We start from the raw sequence: 15,597 nt of genomic DNA, 5'->3' as shown, positions 1-15,597 counted from the left end.
TCCCAGCCCCAGGGGCTTGGCCGGCTCCAGGCGGCGGGGAGGCCCCTGAGCTTCAGGTGAGGCCATGCGGAGGCTGCACAGCCCTCCTCAGGCGTGTCCTTTCATTTGTGGGGATCGCGTGTCCGCAGTTGGTGCACTGGGAGTCACCCGGGAGCAGCTGGGCTCTCCCTTGGCCCCTGCAGGGCCCAGCCCAGGCTAGTGCAGTGGACTGTCGAACACCACGTCGGGAAGAATGGAGACTTTGAGCTTCTTTTCCGGCCAGCTGTACTCTTTGGGAAGTTTGAACTGTGGAGGGAGCAAGCACAGAGCCAGAGTGCACACAGTTAGCACCACTCCCGGCCTTCTGTCCCGACTGCCTACAGAGAGCCCAGGGCCCTCACCCGCGTCCCGTCCCCCAGGTGCTGGGGGCAAGAGAGGCCACCGGTTGCCTGGCTTCAATCGCAAATGCTATTCCCAGGTGGGTGGCTGAGGTTAAGCTGCTGGAGTTCGGTGACCCCTTCTTTCCCCTTGCCCTGCCAATAATTAACTGGGGTTGGAGGAGGCATGTTTTCTAACTCTTTCTTGACTGTGCTGACCTCCCTCCAGCTCACTTCCTTGGTTCTGCCTCCGGCCACAAGCATGTAAGGAATCTGCTCCCTGAGGCCCTGGGGCTGGGGGATGGGGGCAGGGTGGGAGGGTGCAGATGCTTCAGGGAAGTGGCTTGAGGTCTGGAACTCTGTGGTCCTGTCCCTGCCATGGCTTCTCTTGCAGGGGCTGGTGCAGAAGGACCCCAGAACCTGCCCTCTGTGGCCTTTGCCAAAGGGTCCAAAGGGAAGGAGGCCCTGGCTTGGCCTCAGTGGGAGGAGAGGAGCAGGACAAGTGTGGCTGGAGGTGATTTCTTGGGCCTGGTGCATCCCCATCCTGCTCCCCTCTGTTCAAGCTCGTCTGTTTCTCAGGGTCACCACCGTGAGCATGGTGCCAGTGGTGGCCAACGAGAGCCCAGGCTCTTCCTACCCGAGCCCAGGGATCACTGATTTGCTGACAGTTCTGCGTCTCAGGCTTCTGTCTGGGGTGGGGGAAAGAGGCTGATGGATCTCACTTCCTCTGACCCACAGCTGGTGTGCTCACTAGATGCTCACTGACTTGAAAACAGGGTCTGCCTTTTATGACTCCTACTGTCCCGGGGCTAGGTGAGAAGTCAGGCCAGGCTGGAAAGGAGGAAAGAACAGGGCCCTCGGCCTGCCTGGAGCTGGGGCTGGAAGTGGCTGGCCCCGTCTCCCTCCCTCTGATGGGAGACTTGTCCGAGCCAGGACCAAAGTGGAGAGTGGAGCTGGCTGTGGGGATAGCCTCTGGACAGAGAACCAAAAAAAAAAAAAAAGTCATTTTTAGTGACCTACTTTCCTGAGCTCCCCCTGGCTCCTGTCCCTCCTGCCTGGACAGTCCCCCTCCCACCTCCTCAACACCCAGGCTCAAAGCTACAGTCTGGCGCTGCACCACCCTGTGCGACGGGCACTGCCCCGTGCGATGCGGCCTCTCCGGAAGCGCTTCTGGGTAGCTGGCTCTGGGCTGACTCAATAGGAGCCAGGCCTCAGGGACCAGTGACTCGTGGGGGTTGACTGGCTGGCACACACGGGGGACGGGTGGCTTTGGAATGTGTAAATGAGTTAACTTCTCAAGCCACATCCCAGAGGACAGAGGTGACCTCAGGCTCTGAGGAGTTGCTGTCCACCTGGAGACCTGGACAGGACAGGCTCACCCTGTGGGCTCTCTTCCACCTGGTGGGTGATGGAGGCCACCATGTCCCGGCTGATGCGGCCCTGGAAGCCCCGGCAACTGTTCGCTCCAGGCCTGGCTGGGAGCTAGCTCCTACGTGGCCTCCCTCTGGCTTGAAAGGCTGGCCCCTGGGAGCTGAAGGAGCTCTCCCCCAAACACGCTTCCCGGCAGAAAGGGCAATGGAAGGGTCTGTCCGTCTCTGCCACAGGCAGGGGAGGGCCCAGAAGAGCTCTCCAGAGGCCTGGCTAGGTTGCTAATGTTCCACTAACCTATGGGGCATTGAGGCCAGGAAGGCTCAGATCCCACTGGGGTGCTGCTTAGTAGGAGGCCGGGGGAGGGGAAGGGACTTTCCAGGATGAGGTAAGTCCCTGCAAATGAGGATGCCAGGAACAAGGAAGAAAAACAAAGGGGATTATGGGCTCCATTCCTGTACCCCAGATGAGTAGCCAAGAAAGGCACAAGCTCCCACCTGGCCGGCCAGGGTCTCAGGCTGGAAGGGGCAGACCAAGAGGGGAGAGCTCCTGGCTGGAGAAGCGAGGAAGGAGGCCGGCTCCTGGGTGGCCTGAGGCAAGAGCAGGAGTCCCTCACTGCCACCAGAACTCCCCAGTGGAATATTCTCTGGCAGCGGGTGTGGGCTTTCTGTTCGGAACCTGCCAGGGAACAGCAGGGGCTGGGGAAGAACTACTAGCCCAAAGGCCCTGGCTGCCCCGGCAGTGAGCTTCTCGGAAGCTGCCGATTCAGACAACTGGCTGGGTGTCCTTATGATGGCTGGGGTGGGGGGGGCCAGAAATGAAGCTGCTTCACATCTGCAGGGGCTCCTCTCCAGCCCATCCCCACACCTCAGAGACTGACAGACCGAAAGACACACATGGGCTCCTGGAGACTGGAAGCCGCTGTTAGAATGAAACAGGCTTACTTCCTCTGGAGAAGTCAAATCTTCTAAGTCCTCCAACATTTTCTCTACAAACTCTTCAGTCAACAGAATCTGGGAAGAAGGCACAAGACAAGTGTTTATTATTATTTTTTAATATATGGTCTTTTTGCCAACTGCCAAGCCATGGATCTTTCTTCTAGCCACGGAGGAGCTGTGAGCCTGTCCTAGGGACAGATGGAAGTGCTGGAAGCCTATCTCAGACTGGCGTTCTCCCCCACCCCCCCAACCTGCCTGCAATCCCGCAGGGACCAGGGCAAGGAAGGAAGGGTGTCAGAGGACGATGGGGAAGCAAGGTGGGGATATCTGGAGAGAATGTAGTGCTGGTCCCCAGAAGGGATACGGGCTGGGCAGTCTGGGCCTCCGGCACGCTGCAGTGCAGTGGAGGGGCAGGGAGAAGTGGGCGGCTGGGCAAGAGTGATCGCCAACATGCCCCGTGCCCAGCCGGGCTCCCAAGTTCCCCCTCACTCCCGACTTGGTAGGACAAAAGGAATCTGTTTGGATTTGGAATACAGGCCTTGTCTGGAATCTGGAAATGCCCCAGAAGGTATATCCAAGAATGTCTGAGCTGGAGAATTCGGAGACTGTGCACCACCCTCTCTCATTTTACAGATGGAAAGGGGGCTCTCAAGTCCCCTTTCCGTCTGCAGTATCCACAGTTTCTCAAGCTGGAAGCTCCCAAACCCTTGCCCTGCTGACCTCATTCAGCCACTGAGTTCTTCACAACTTCCTCTGAGAAACCTCTTCTCCAGATCACCTCCCGGCTGTCCCACTTCGCTGTTCTAGTCTGATGCCTTGTCACTTCATACTTTGATGTCTAGGACAGCCTGGCCCCGCTATTCAGCTGGCACAAGCCCTACCCTCACGGGCCTTCCTCAACCTGATGGGCCATCAGGTTTTCCCAACTGGCTCCTCTGCTCAGGCTCGCTCTGCGGAGTCAGGACAAGCTCACACCAGGCCTGCACCACACCGGGCCCAGGCTGAGGGTGTCTTTCCTCTTCCCAATCTGACCCGTTTCCTCCACCCTTCTCCTCCCTGTGCTGACCCATGGGGCTTCCTGGCCTTGGCACAAGACCCTTCTATACGCCCCCAGGCTGTGGCTCCACCTGCCTCTGCTTTGCCTCCTCCAGCAAACTTTGAATGCCCCAGGGGAGGCACAGAGGAAGACAGACAATGGGGTGAAGACCAAGGTGAACGACTCTGCTGAGGGAAACCCCTCTAGAAGGATGGGGATCAAGAACTTGAGAAAATACTCCTCAGGTTTCCCCTGGGAGTTGTCCACTCCGATAAGTGGAGTATGTGTGTGTGTGTGTGTGTGTGTATATACACATATATCAGAATATCTATATCTATATCTATATATCTATATATATATCTATATCTGGAATATAGTCAGCTTGTGAGATGAAGTGAAATGGCACGGGAGAGCAGAAGAGCAGCAAGTGGGGTCGCTGGAGACCACATGGGATGGAGGACTCCAAAGGAAGGAAGTTGATGGGGTGGAGGCGGGAGCAAGGAATGAGAAGCCCGGGTGAGCAAACCACCACCATACCAGGCCCTGTGCTGACTGCTCATGTATCTTATCTCCTTGAGTCTCCTCCGAGATGAGGAAACTGAGGCACAGACAGGTTATGTAATTCGCCCAGTGTCACATGGCTTGTGAGCGGCTGAGATAAGACCATGTCCCAGACCTAGCTGGACTCTAGAGTAGTGCCTGAAGTGCAGCCGCCACAGCACTGACGCCTTTATTCACTCTTCCGCTCATGTGCCCACCAATCTACCGAACTCCACGGCATTCCCTAGGTGCCTCTGCTAGGCCCGGCCCTGGGTGGGGCCCCAGGGACACAGGCATGAAAGCAGTCCATGCTCTACCTGGACACGCACCCTCTCTTGGTTGACAGGGAGCCAAAGGACGTCTCCTTTCCAGGCTGCAAGCCCACAGTCAGCAACAAAATAGCTCTGACCACTGGCCCCCATCTCACCCAAGTTTTTTTCTGTTTGAGGAGCTCAGGCCTCCAGTGAGGACAGAGACAAGATTTAGACAGGCAAAGTCAGTCCAGGGAAATGCCCACCCGAGGGGGCCCCTCCCGCCCCCACTCTTCCTCCAAGTGCCCCCAGGTGGGCCTGGGTGATCCTTTTCCCAGACTCCAGTGACTCTTTCCCCATCATACCCCAGTCTTCCCACTGCCAGAGCCTTGGCTCCTCCTCTTATCCAGGGATCCCCCCCTCCCCTGCCCCGCACAGTCCAGAGTTTCCCTACCAGTTATCACCAGTCGGCTTCAGTAGCACAAAAGTCACATTCATATTTTTGGCATTTCCGGGGCTCACTGCCATCTCTGCAAATGCTAGCACAAACACAAGCATACCTAAAACCCAATTATATTACAGTGGCTCCAGGCCGGGCTAGGCTGCGCTGATTTCTAACCCACAAATAATTCGGAGGGAGGCACTTTCTGCCAGGAAGGTAAATAGGCCTGGGACTGTAGCGCCGGGGCTGAGGTGGAGGGGAGGGTTCACAGGGACTGCGACCACCCAGTGAGACACTGAAGCGCTGTTTTTCAACAAGGGGCAAGACAATCCCACTAACGCTGAGCTCAGCCCCAAGCCAGTTCCTCTGACACAGGTCTGGGATAGGTGGTGGAGAGAGGGTGCGTTATGGTGACTGTCAGCAGAACCGCACCAAGCTAGCGCGCCATCTGGGTGTGGACTCGTTTTATACTCAGCTGGGGGAGAGGATGGCAAGACCAGAAAAGGGGACAAACCCTGGTGGTGCCTCAATTTTCACTTTTGGTGATTTGCTGGTTCCTGCTGGAAACTTCACATTATTTTAAAAGAATTAAACAGAGAAAATTATACACAAGATCTGCATGATATTAAGGGTGACATTCCCTGCAAAGAAACACGACAGACTGTCATAGCTCCAGGCGTCTAATTTAATTTCCTTTGGGAGTTAAACCTTAGAAGCTTGGATTGAACAAACAGGCCCTGTTCTTTGTATATTTCAGACCTGGAGCTGAGAATGTGAACAGATCTTATCAACAGGACACTGGAGATAGACAACTGTGACGGAGCGGCTCCTGGGCGCTCTCCTGAGCAACAGACACGCCGTCGTGATGCAACTGTGGGAAAAGCCGGTGCAGTCTGGGGCTTGAGGCGCTGGAAGCTCACTGGGTCCCCACGGGGCTGCCTGGCTCTGCCACAAATAATAACAGGAGGGTTACGATGCCAGTAGGAATGGTGACACCACCTCCAGCCGAAGCAGCGCCTCCTCCAGGCACCGGGCACGGGGTGAAGGGCTTGAGCGGTACCATTTCACTGAGCCCTCCTGGCGGGCCTGCAGAAGAGGTAACTATCACCCCCATTTTGCAGACAAGCAGGTGTTGAGAGGAGATAAGGCTCCTGGACTTTAGAACGTGATCTGACCTCACTATGGTAGAGGATACGCTTTTCCTCGGGTCTGGGGAAAACACCCCAATTCTAGAAGCCTTGTATACTCAGGGCTAACTCTTCTCTCTCCTCTGTTGGGGGAGGTGAAGGTGACTTTGGCTTCTACCAATGGCCTGGAAGACCAGCCATCCCAACCCCCACCAGCCACACATTTTTCCTCAAGAGGAACAATCTGCTCAGCTTAAGAGGGCTGGAACCCTGAGCATCACAGACACCCAGCAGCTCAAAAACCAAGATGGCCAATTGGAAAGGAAGGCAAACCATGCCCAAAGATGGTGTCCAAGTGGGAACAGCGAGGCACATGCCCAGGCCAGCTTAGTGAATGCATACATAAGGCAACAGTTACTCTAGCCCAGAAAACAGCAACAGAAATAACTAATAATACGGAAAATGACAAGTGCACTCAGTAATGTCTGCACTCACCAAGAGCTGGGCATCAAACGCTTATGTTTGTGCACAAGCAGCCCTTGGAGGGAGGAGGCTCTCTAGTGAGCAGCTAACTCCCCTGGGAAGCTTTCGAAACTATGGAGATGCCATCCAGAACTTCTGAATCCGAGTACTCTGGCAAGGCCAAGGTGTCTGCATTTTTGAGGCATCCCAGGAGATCATGGGGTGGGGAACACTCAGGCTCACACAGGGGGATGGGGTTTGGGCACAGGCTTAACCAACAGGGGTGAGTCGGTGGCTGCAGCTTCACCACCATCTAACTGGCCAAGCTGTGAGGGGAACAGTGGCCCCCTGCTCCCCACCCCTAACCTCCACTCTTGGTCAGAGGGTGGCTTGGAATCCAGACCAGCAGCCTTTTCCAAGGTGCTCACACCAGGTGCCTTAGGGACAACCTGGTTGGTGGGTAATTGGAGGGGGGGGGGTTGTCAACAATCTCCCAATTCCCCAGGCCCCCAGCAGGTTCCGGAAGGAACCCGAAAAGTGATCTTTCGGGATGCCTGCCCTGGGCAGGTTCTGCTGTGCTGAGGGCAGGAGCCTGCTGCGGACCTGACTCCAATGTCTGTGGTGGGTGCTATTTCTGAGTCTGCAAACGGTGCTGACAATGCCCCCTCCTCCCCCTCGATATGACAGTCCACACTTTGTCCGGGGCCCTGTTTGCCCTTCATGTTGACACGTTGTTCTTGCTTCCTGACAAGTCTGGCTTTCTTTTTCCTTCTCTTTCCTTCTTTCAGAGGCGGAAATGTGTTGTTTATAGGGTGGGGCCTGCCAAGGGGCTGCTCTGGCGCCCACGATGGCCAAGGAGGGGGCAGGACTAGGATGCAGTCTGGTCTGTGTCCCCCCAACTCCAACAGGCCAGCTGAAAGCCAGAAAACAGCTTGGAGACCCCCCAGGCTTGGGGGCAGAGGTGTGCGGGGCATACACTCATTTCCTGTTCTCAGTGGGTGGTGAGAAGTTGGCTTTGGTGGCCAGGAGCAGGCTCAGACTCCTGCTGCTCTGGTTGCTGGCTGGTGAGGGCACAGCGGGCCATCATGGTCTTCTCCCCAGGCACAGTGGGGGGATTTAAACCCTAACTGGGTGCACCCCCGGACAGTGAGGCCCCGTGACAGCCCAAGCGAAGGTCTCTGGGGAGAACAGTTGTGGCCAGCCCCCCAGCGGAAGGAGAAGCCGTAGAGGCACTGCAGAGGGACTGCTCAGGGCCTGGGCCCAGGACTGCCAGGTGTCTTCCACACAACATCCAAATGGGTGGATGGGGACAGGAGAAGGCGGGGACTTGTCCAGAGGACAGTGGTGAGTCAGCCACTGGGCTAGGATGAGAGCCCAGCAGTGATTCCCAAACTTGGCCTGGAGTGGTGAGCCCACTCGGAACAGCAGCTGGGCATCTTCTCCCAAGCCCGAAGCCTCCCATCAGGGCTGGGTGGGGAATGGCTGGGAAGCGGGGGGTGGCGCGCCACCTGGGCGAGCTGTCAGACACCACACAGCTGAGAAAGCATTGCAGGGCTTAAAAAAATATTCTCATATTTGGTGATGTGACCCCCACGTGACCTCTAGGGCCGACTTCTCCCACTTCAGGTCAACCCTGCTGGGGACGGATGAACGGATGAACGACTCAGCTCTGGGCTGGGCTAATGACTCAGCTCTGGGCTGGGCTAACGACTCAGCTCTGGGCTGGGATCCTGCTCAGAAGACTAACAGCCCGGTGTTGACAGACTCAAGGGAGAGAGGCTTGTTAAAGCTACCGGGATATGGAATGCTGGGGGAAGGTGTGCAAGAGAGGATGGCTGGCAGGCCTCCCCCAGGATCTGAAGACCCTCCTGCAAAGCTCTGGAGTTGGCTGACAGGCTTTACAATCTCCATGAGGACGAGGACGGAAACAGCAGATGGTAGGGCAGATGGAATCAAGGTGTTGACCTCCGGAGACTGCGAAGCCTATAGAATTGGAGCAGGATCCCTGCCTCCCCAGCTCCTCCAGGAGGCAGGGAGGGTCCGCTGAGCTTACCCTGGAGCTGCAGATGGCCCTGCCTTTCTGTATGCTGGGGCCTGGATTTCTCTGGGGCTGGAAAGATGGGGGGAGGGGAGGGCAGGGTGGGTGTGTGGGGGGCCACTCCACACACTCCAGTGAGGTCCCAGATTCCCTCACCTTCTCCTTTGTCACTCTTCTCTCATGCGGGGTGTCTTTGCCGTGCCTTTTCCCCAAGAGATAACAGGCCTGGGCTGGTAGCCAGAACAAGGTGCCAAGGCTGGGATCGAGGGCTTCCAAAGCTGGTGAGGCTGATGTAAGAAAGTCATCCCAGCCCCTCCCCATTCAGCTGGGATCAACAGGGAGCATTCAAGTAGCAGCCAAGAAAACAGAAGTCAAGCTCTTCACATTCTTGGGCCTGCTCTATTCAGCTCCTTCCTACTCCTCTGTCCCCAACAGGTGTGGTACACAGGGCCCAAGGAGATACCCTTGATCCTGGGAATATGAGCAAGAGATTCCTGCGGGGGTAGGGGGAGGTCAGTCCCCTCCATGTTGGGGGACTGCCTCCAGAGGGGCCTGGGGCCCTTGTTGGTCCAGTGGAGTGGCCCCTCCTTGGTGATGAGCCTAACCCCAGGCCTCCAAGAGGTCCTGTAGTCTCCTGGGAGACAAGCAGCCCCAGAGGGAGCCCTAGAGGCCCATAAGTAATTAGAAGCCCAGGTTCCCGCAAGCTAGGGAGCTGCCTGTGACCACAGTGGCAAGACCCTAAAGGGGAAGATGGGCTGGCAGTCAGAAGCAGAAAATGCTGACTGCTTTGGGGGCAAGGGAGGAGGGCTGCTGTGGGTGTTGGCTCCATGGCTGAGGAGGGTTTCCCAGGGCTCCTTGGAAAGGGCCTGAGAAACCCCTCTGTGAGTGAGGGTGCATGCTTGGGGGAGTGGGGCCCCAGCCAGCCTTCCTGGGAGCTCCCCTGTGAGCTGGCCCATGGTGGACCACACTAATGAGCCCATAACACAGGCCTTTGATTAAGCAGCTCCCAGCACAGAAACTTTATTGAAACATGCCGAGGCCAGCGGCTGGTTCCCACCGCTCGGGTTCCCGGGCAACAGCGCAAGGGAGGGGCCCTGCCCAGTGCTTCAGCAGCCTGAGGGGCTGCCCAAGGGTGACGGGAGTGGGCCTGGGAGCACAACACCAGTGGCCCTGGGGTAAGGGGCTCTGGGACTGGGGTTGGATTCAGAACTCTGGGGGCACGAAGGGGCAACATGACATCTGCTGAGTTCTCTGGGGGCCAGGGCTCCTGGGCTGCTGAGAATAGAGATGGTGACCACCCCCTCCTCAGGGTAGGAAGGTGTTCCAAGGATGGCAAGACTCCAAGGATAGGTTCAGAGGTGAAGATATAAGATGTAACGGGGGGGGGAGGGACTTCTTCTTGAGTTTGGGGAGACCCTGGTCCCTACTTTCCCAAGAACATGTGCTTGAACCTTCAATACACATAAATGCTATCTGAGGACACTTCTGAGACCTGTGAGCACAGTCACCTACTGGGAATGATGACCTGGGAACTCTCGACTCTCAGGGAATGCTGGGTTCTCCCGCTGGGTGCCCACCTCCCCCTTCCTTGCCAGCTCTGCCCAGGTAACAGGCAGCCCTCCTCCTCTACACAGAGGCAGCCTGGCCTTCCTGGGACATAGCTGGGGCTGGTGGGGAGGCCCTTTCCACTTGTGTGGGGCTAGTTTCAAACATTACAGTAACTACCAACACCACATGGACAGAAATCTAATGTTACCAAGTGGGACTTTTAAAACGTATTTATAACTTTATGGTTCAAAGTAATTTTGTTATGAAACAATGTAATAACAACAGTGGAAAAAGGCAAGATAATTTATGGAACACAATATTCCTAAAGCACTAGCTTCCATTTCTACCTCACTCGTCTGAGGAGTGTGGTTGGTGTCCTTTGTTTGCTGTTTCTTTTAATTAAGGGTTAGTATTTGGCGGGGCGGGGGCGGGGGGGAGAGGCCTGAAGGAGGAGAAATTCAGCTGCAAGCTCTCTCTCTCTCTCACACACACACACACACACACATACATACACACCCACATTACCAGTAAGTATGCTTCACAGACCCCCCAGACTGGCTTAAACCCACAAAACCAGCATAATTCCCTTCCCCTCTACTATAACTACCCCTCCACACACCACAAACAAGGCACAGTCAATTTCTGGATTAGGGTCAGATCCCCTTTCTTGATACTCCTGAGAGAGGTAAGGTACAGTGTTCTTCCTCTCACACCTCCAACAAACAAAGAAAAAAGGATGTCGTTCCCCTAATACATCTGGGAGAGCGCCGGACTGGCCAAGTACCCATTGGAGACCTGGGACAGGGTGGGGGCTGGAAGGAGGCCTGTGGCTCTCAGGCCCGAGCACCCCACTTGGCAGTGGCTGTGAAGCTGTGCTCCAGCCAGAAGAGCAAAGGAAGGACAAAGTGTTCTGGACAAGCCAGCAGGTTTCTGTGCAGAAAAGCTGGGTTTCCATTAGGAGGAATCGCAGAGCGATTAGATGAAGGGAGTGGGGAGGCTGTCTGCTGAAGCCTGCCCATCCCAGCCCCAGGCCAGGCCCACATGTCCATTTTCTAGGAATTCTGGTGGGATTTCCACAGAGCCGCTTCAGTGGCTTCCATCCTTCCTCCTACCCTGTTGCACCCTCGGTTTCCTGGCCTTTGGTTTACCCAGGGTGCAGAAAGTCTCACATCTCTCAAATCTGGATTTCCATGGCAAACCAGTGGCCAGGGCCTAGAGAGTTATCCCTGGTGTCTCAGGTGATGGGGAGAGAGGCTGGGAAGTGCTCCTAGAGTTGATGGGATAGGCAACAGCATCCACACTCCACATGGCTTCCCATAACCAGCCCCTCTGGAAGGGAGCCACCAAGAGCTGCCAAGGGAGGAGAGGGAGGAGGCGGGTGGGGGAAGAGCCCACGGAAAGAAGGTAGGGACAAGAAAATGAGCCTTCTCACTTGTAACCAGGGTCCATGGGCTGCGTAAGGGTGCTCCTCAGTGGCAAAGGCGCCTTCCACTCCCGTGGAAACGAATGTGATGGCCATGTCACCCGTGATACTTTTATATGTAAAGTGCCGTCCATGCAGGAGCCTGCCCCTGGGGGTGGGAACACAGAGACCGTGAGCATCAGGCCTGGCCAAGGGACAGGGTGCCTGGCAAATGCCCTCCTGCCTGCCCACCTGCCCACCAACAGGGGACTGTAACCAAACATGTTCATTTCAGCCCCTTCCGAGAGAAGCCTCTCCCAAGTTCTCAACTGTCACTGCTCCAAAGTGCTCAAAGCTACCAGAGACATTAGATCAGCATTGAAAGGGACTGCAGGGGGGAGTGGAGGACACCTCCTTTGTGTCCTGGTGAGGAAACTGAGGCCAGAGAGGGCAGTTAGCGATGTGTCCAAGGTCATGCCCAGAACTAAGAGCAGGGTCATGTCCCTTCTGTTTCAAGGGCAGAGGTGAAGTAGTACCTAAACAAATTTGCCAAGCCCCTGGGAGGATGGCATAGTGCCTTCACAGCACAACCCCTGTGTCCACGGGAGAGTCTTCCACCTGCTCATGGGCTCTCCCACAGGATTAAAACGGCTAGCCCCAAAGCCACAAGCATACCTCCAAACAGACAAATCAACAACAACAACAATAATAATAAAGGCTGACACCAAATGGGGTCACTCTGAGGGAGCCAAAAGAAGTTACTGTTAATCCCCAGTCTGGAAATACACCTGGGGGAAGGGCAGGCAGGGACAACCAGTGAGGCAGAGATGCCAGTCAGCAAAGGAAGCCCAGCCTGCCCTTTGCTTTCCCAGGCTGCCTCAGATTAACCCTTCACCAGTCTAAAGGTCCTGAGCTTGAGCCAGAGAGGGAGTTGGGGAGGAAATGGCTGGGGTCCTGGTGGGGGGGGCCTTGCCAGCCCCTGTTCATTCTGACCACTTGCTATCTTTGCCCTGCTGCCCAGGGTGGCTGGCCAAGGCTGGTTAGCATCCAAACTCCTTTCTCAGGCTCTGGGGACAGTGGGGAGGTACCAAACCAGGGCAACCCCCTTCTTCCTTGTCACTGTTGTCTGAGTTGAGAGTTATTCTGGTCACCTCCCTGCTATAAAAGTGAGGGTGGAAACCCCAAGGGCTCTGCAAGAAGCCAGCTGAGCAGATTCAGCCCAGGGCAGCATCCCCAAGCAGAGCGCTGAATTCTGGCCACAGGGCTGGGTTTCTGGCACTGTGGACAGCAGCGGAAAGGACACAGCTGGGCTTCTTGGTCCCTCAAGGAGTCTGTTGTGCTGGCCACTGGGTTTGGAGAACTGAGTGTTTTGCATGGGAAGAGCAACAAGCGGAAGAAAATAGAGTCCAACCCCCCAGAGCCTCTGCCCTGCTACCCAGCGCGACTGACTCCGGGCTTGTGGGATGGCAGGGGCGTCTGAGTTTGCCAGGCGGCTGAACCTTCCTAAGGGAGCGGGGCTGAGGGACACCTCTCTGGACAAAGGAGTGTCCTTCAGCCCAGTGGGGGCTACAGGCTGGCTCAGAGTCCACAGGCCCCCTGCCCCAGGCCCAAGAGGGCACTGCCTGAGGGGCTCTCCTCTCTCCCGGGGCCCCGACTCCGCCCAGGTGTGGGGGAGAAGGCAAGCATAGGCCTGGTGGCTCCCTAAGGACAAGCCGTGTGCCGTGGGGCTCACCTTAGGCAGAGGGGAATGAGAGCCCCTGACTCCTGGTTGAATTTCAGATGCACACTCTCCAGCTGTCGTGTGCGGACCAGCTCGTGGGGAATGACGGCCGTGGAGCTGTCGCTTTCCAGGCTGTCTTTGCGGCTCCTGCAAGGCAAGCACAGGAGGAGGTTCAGCACAAGGTAAACACCACGGGGAGGAGCAAGACAGGAGTCTGTCAGGCTGGCCTCCTGAATAACGACAATGACGGTGACTGACGACAGTGACAATAGCAGCCACCATGCACCGTGTGCTCGCCGAACGCCAGCTGCTGGGCAAAGCACTTCTCACGGACGACTCCTCTCCACATCCCCATGCAGTAGGTACTACTCCAGGTACTGTTACGGCCCTCTTATGGATAAGGAATTGGGGATCAGAGAGGTTAAGTAACTTGCCCACGTCACCCTGTTGAGGAGTATGGAGCTGGGATTTGATCGCAGTTAGATCGGGTTCTAAAGCCTCATCTTTGGCCAACACACCATATAAAAGTTTATGTCACAGTGGCTTGGTCTTCCCTACATAGCAGCAAGAGCATCTGGGAGCCCTTCTTCCCCTGCCCTGGAGCCGCAGGTCCCAAGTTCCCCAAAGCTGGAGTGCTAGAGTCCCAGGAGGTGTGGCTCCAAGAGCTTCCTTCCAGCTGAAAAGGCTGTGACTTTCTGCAGGCTCTGAGCATGCACGCTCCCGCTAACAGCCAGGAGCTGCCGTGACATACATATCCTTCATCTGACCAGGAAATGATACAATCCTCGGCGAGGGGGCGGAAACCAGACTCTCAGGAGTCAGACTAGTGGGCCTGGCTGGGCAGCAGAACCAGGCCACCATCCTGCTGGGTTTTGAGGCCCCAGGAGCCCTGTTCCAGATTCCTCCTGACTGTGGCCTTGGCCACAGTGAGCTGTCACTGCTGCCTCACGCTCCCTCCTATCCTGCTTCCCACCAACAGCTCATCCCACAGCTAGGTCATGGGGTCCCTTTGCAATCTAAGATATGCTCTTTCAAATTCAGCTGCCCCTACTGACAGCCTCTCAAATCTGCCTCAGCCGGAAATGAAGGTTACCCACTGATCCTATTCAAAAGGCCGGATCCTGGTTTGGGCTGTGAATCTCAGAACAATTCCCCAAGTGTCCATCAAAATACTGGGTGAGAAGCTCTAGTTATTTATCATTCAAGAGGCAGGAGCCATCCAGGATGTCAGGGCTCACAGTCAGACAGCCAGGGAGGGGCAGGCCCAACCTCCTCCCATGCTGGGGGGCTGAGTGCTGGGGTCTGTGACCAATGAGGCACCCCAACAGGCAGAGAACCTCCCCAGAGGGCGGGTGTGGGGTCAGCAGGCGAAAGGATGGAGGGTGGCATCGGACAGCCCAGGGCCCCGCCGAGGCCGAGGTAATGGGGACCATTCCTACCAGCTGTGTGGTTCTACCCCAGATGTAACAGCTCTTTCACAAAGTGGTGTCTTCCTCTGGTTTCCCAAAGCGAATTCTGAAACCGCCCTTTGCCCCAGCTTCTCCTTTGACAGACCCTTTCACAAGACCTGCAAAGGAGACAAATGCTATGGCCAAGAGGGTCACGGAAGTTCAAGACTGGAAGGAAACTCTGAGGTGGTTTAATCTACTTCTTCCCTTTACAAAGGGGAGCCCGTGACGGGTCCAAGGCCACAGAGCTGGTCTGTGGCAGGCCAGCGTGGGAGCCGGGGACCTCTGACTAGACCTCCGCCCCTTACACTCCGGCTGCTAGGCGTCTCTTCTGAGGAGGGCAACACTGACCAGCAGCTCTCGGTGGGTGCCCTCAGGGCCCAGACAGGAGCAAAACTCAGGATGCTGACAGCAGCCCTTCTCTGCTCCAGAGCACGGAGTCGGTAGACTCACTGGCTGAGTCCTCACAGTGAGCACCCCATGTATATTCTATGGTTAATCCTTCTCTCCCAGGTGAGGAAAGGGAGGCTCAGAGAGGTGAGGTGGCAAGCCTGAGGTCAGAGTGAGTCTAAAGGGAAGAGCCAGTCACCTCCCCGTGCCATCTCTGACAACAGCCCGCACAGGGACCCGCCACCATGTGCCCGAAGGGGCCTGCAGTCAGGCTGTGGGGTGGGGCCTCGGAGCCCGTGGGGCCCGCAAGAGGATGGCTGCAACTCGGGCATCAGCAAAAATGCTGATGAATAGCAACTGGGGTGAGGGTGGGGGGCTGGGAGAGAAGAATCAACAGCACACAGGGCTAGAGACATCTCACGCTGGAGGGAAAAATAAATTGTTGAAAGTCAGCTAAAGTCACCTTGGTAACTGCTACAACACACTCACCCAGAACGAGGACATCAAACCCAACTGCAAACAGCTTTAAAG

At 56.4% G+C, this 15,597-nt stretch overlaps 1 protein-coding gene across 2 annotated transcripts in view; it reads right to left on the bottom strand.

Annotated features, from left to right (window-relative positions):
- SUFU (SUFU negative regulator of hedgehog signaling) overlaps positions 1 to 15,597 on the bottom strand; it is a 112,131-nt gene continuing 96,534 nt past the window's right edge. For both annotated transcript variants that reach the window (XM_044916589.1, XM_044916590.1), the window contains exons 9-12: positions 13,241 to 13,375; positions 11,539 to 11,677; positions 2,669 to 2,737; positions 1 to 285 (exon numbers count right to left, since the gene is read on the bottom strand). In XM_044916589.1, the coding sequence (XP_044772524.1) occupies positions 196 to 285; positions 2,669 to 2,737; positions 11,539 to 11,677; positions 13,241 to 13,375 (433 nt within the window). In that variant the 3' untranslated portion in view covers positions 1 to 195. The remainder of the gene's footprint in view (positions 286 to 2,668; positions 2,738 to 11,538; positions 11,678 to 13,240; positions 13,376 to 15,597) is intronic.

Source organism: Neomonachus schauinslandi, chromosome 6 (assembly GCF_002201575.2).
Source record: "Neomonachus schauinslandi chromosome 6, ASM220157v2, whole genome shotgun sequence".
NCBI classification, from domain to species: Eukaryota; Metazoa; Chordata; class Mammalia; order Carnivora; family Phocidae; genus Neomonachus; species Neomonachus schauinslandi.
The sequence above is the reverse complement of the archived record's forward strand: the minus strand, read 5'-3'. Positions and strand labels throughout refer to the sequence as shown.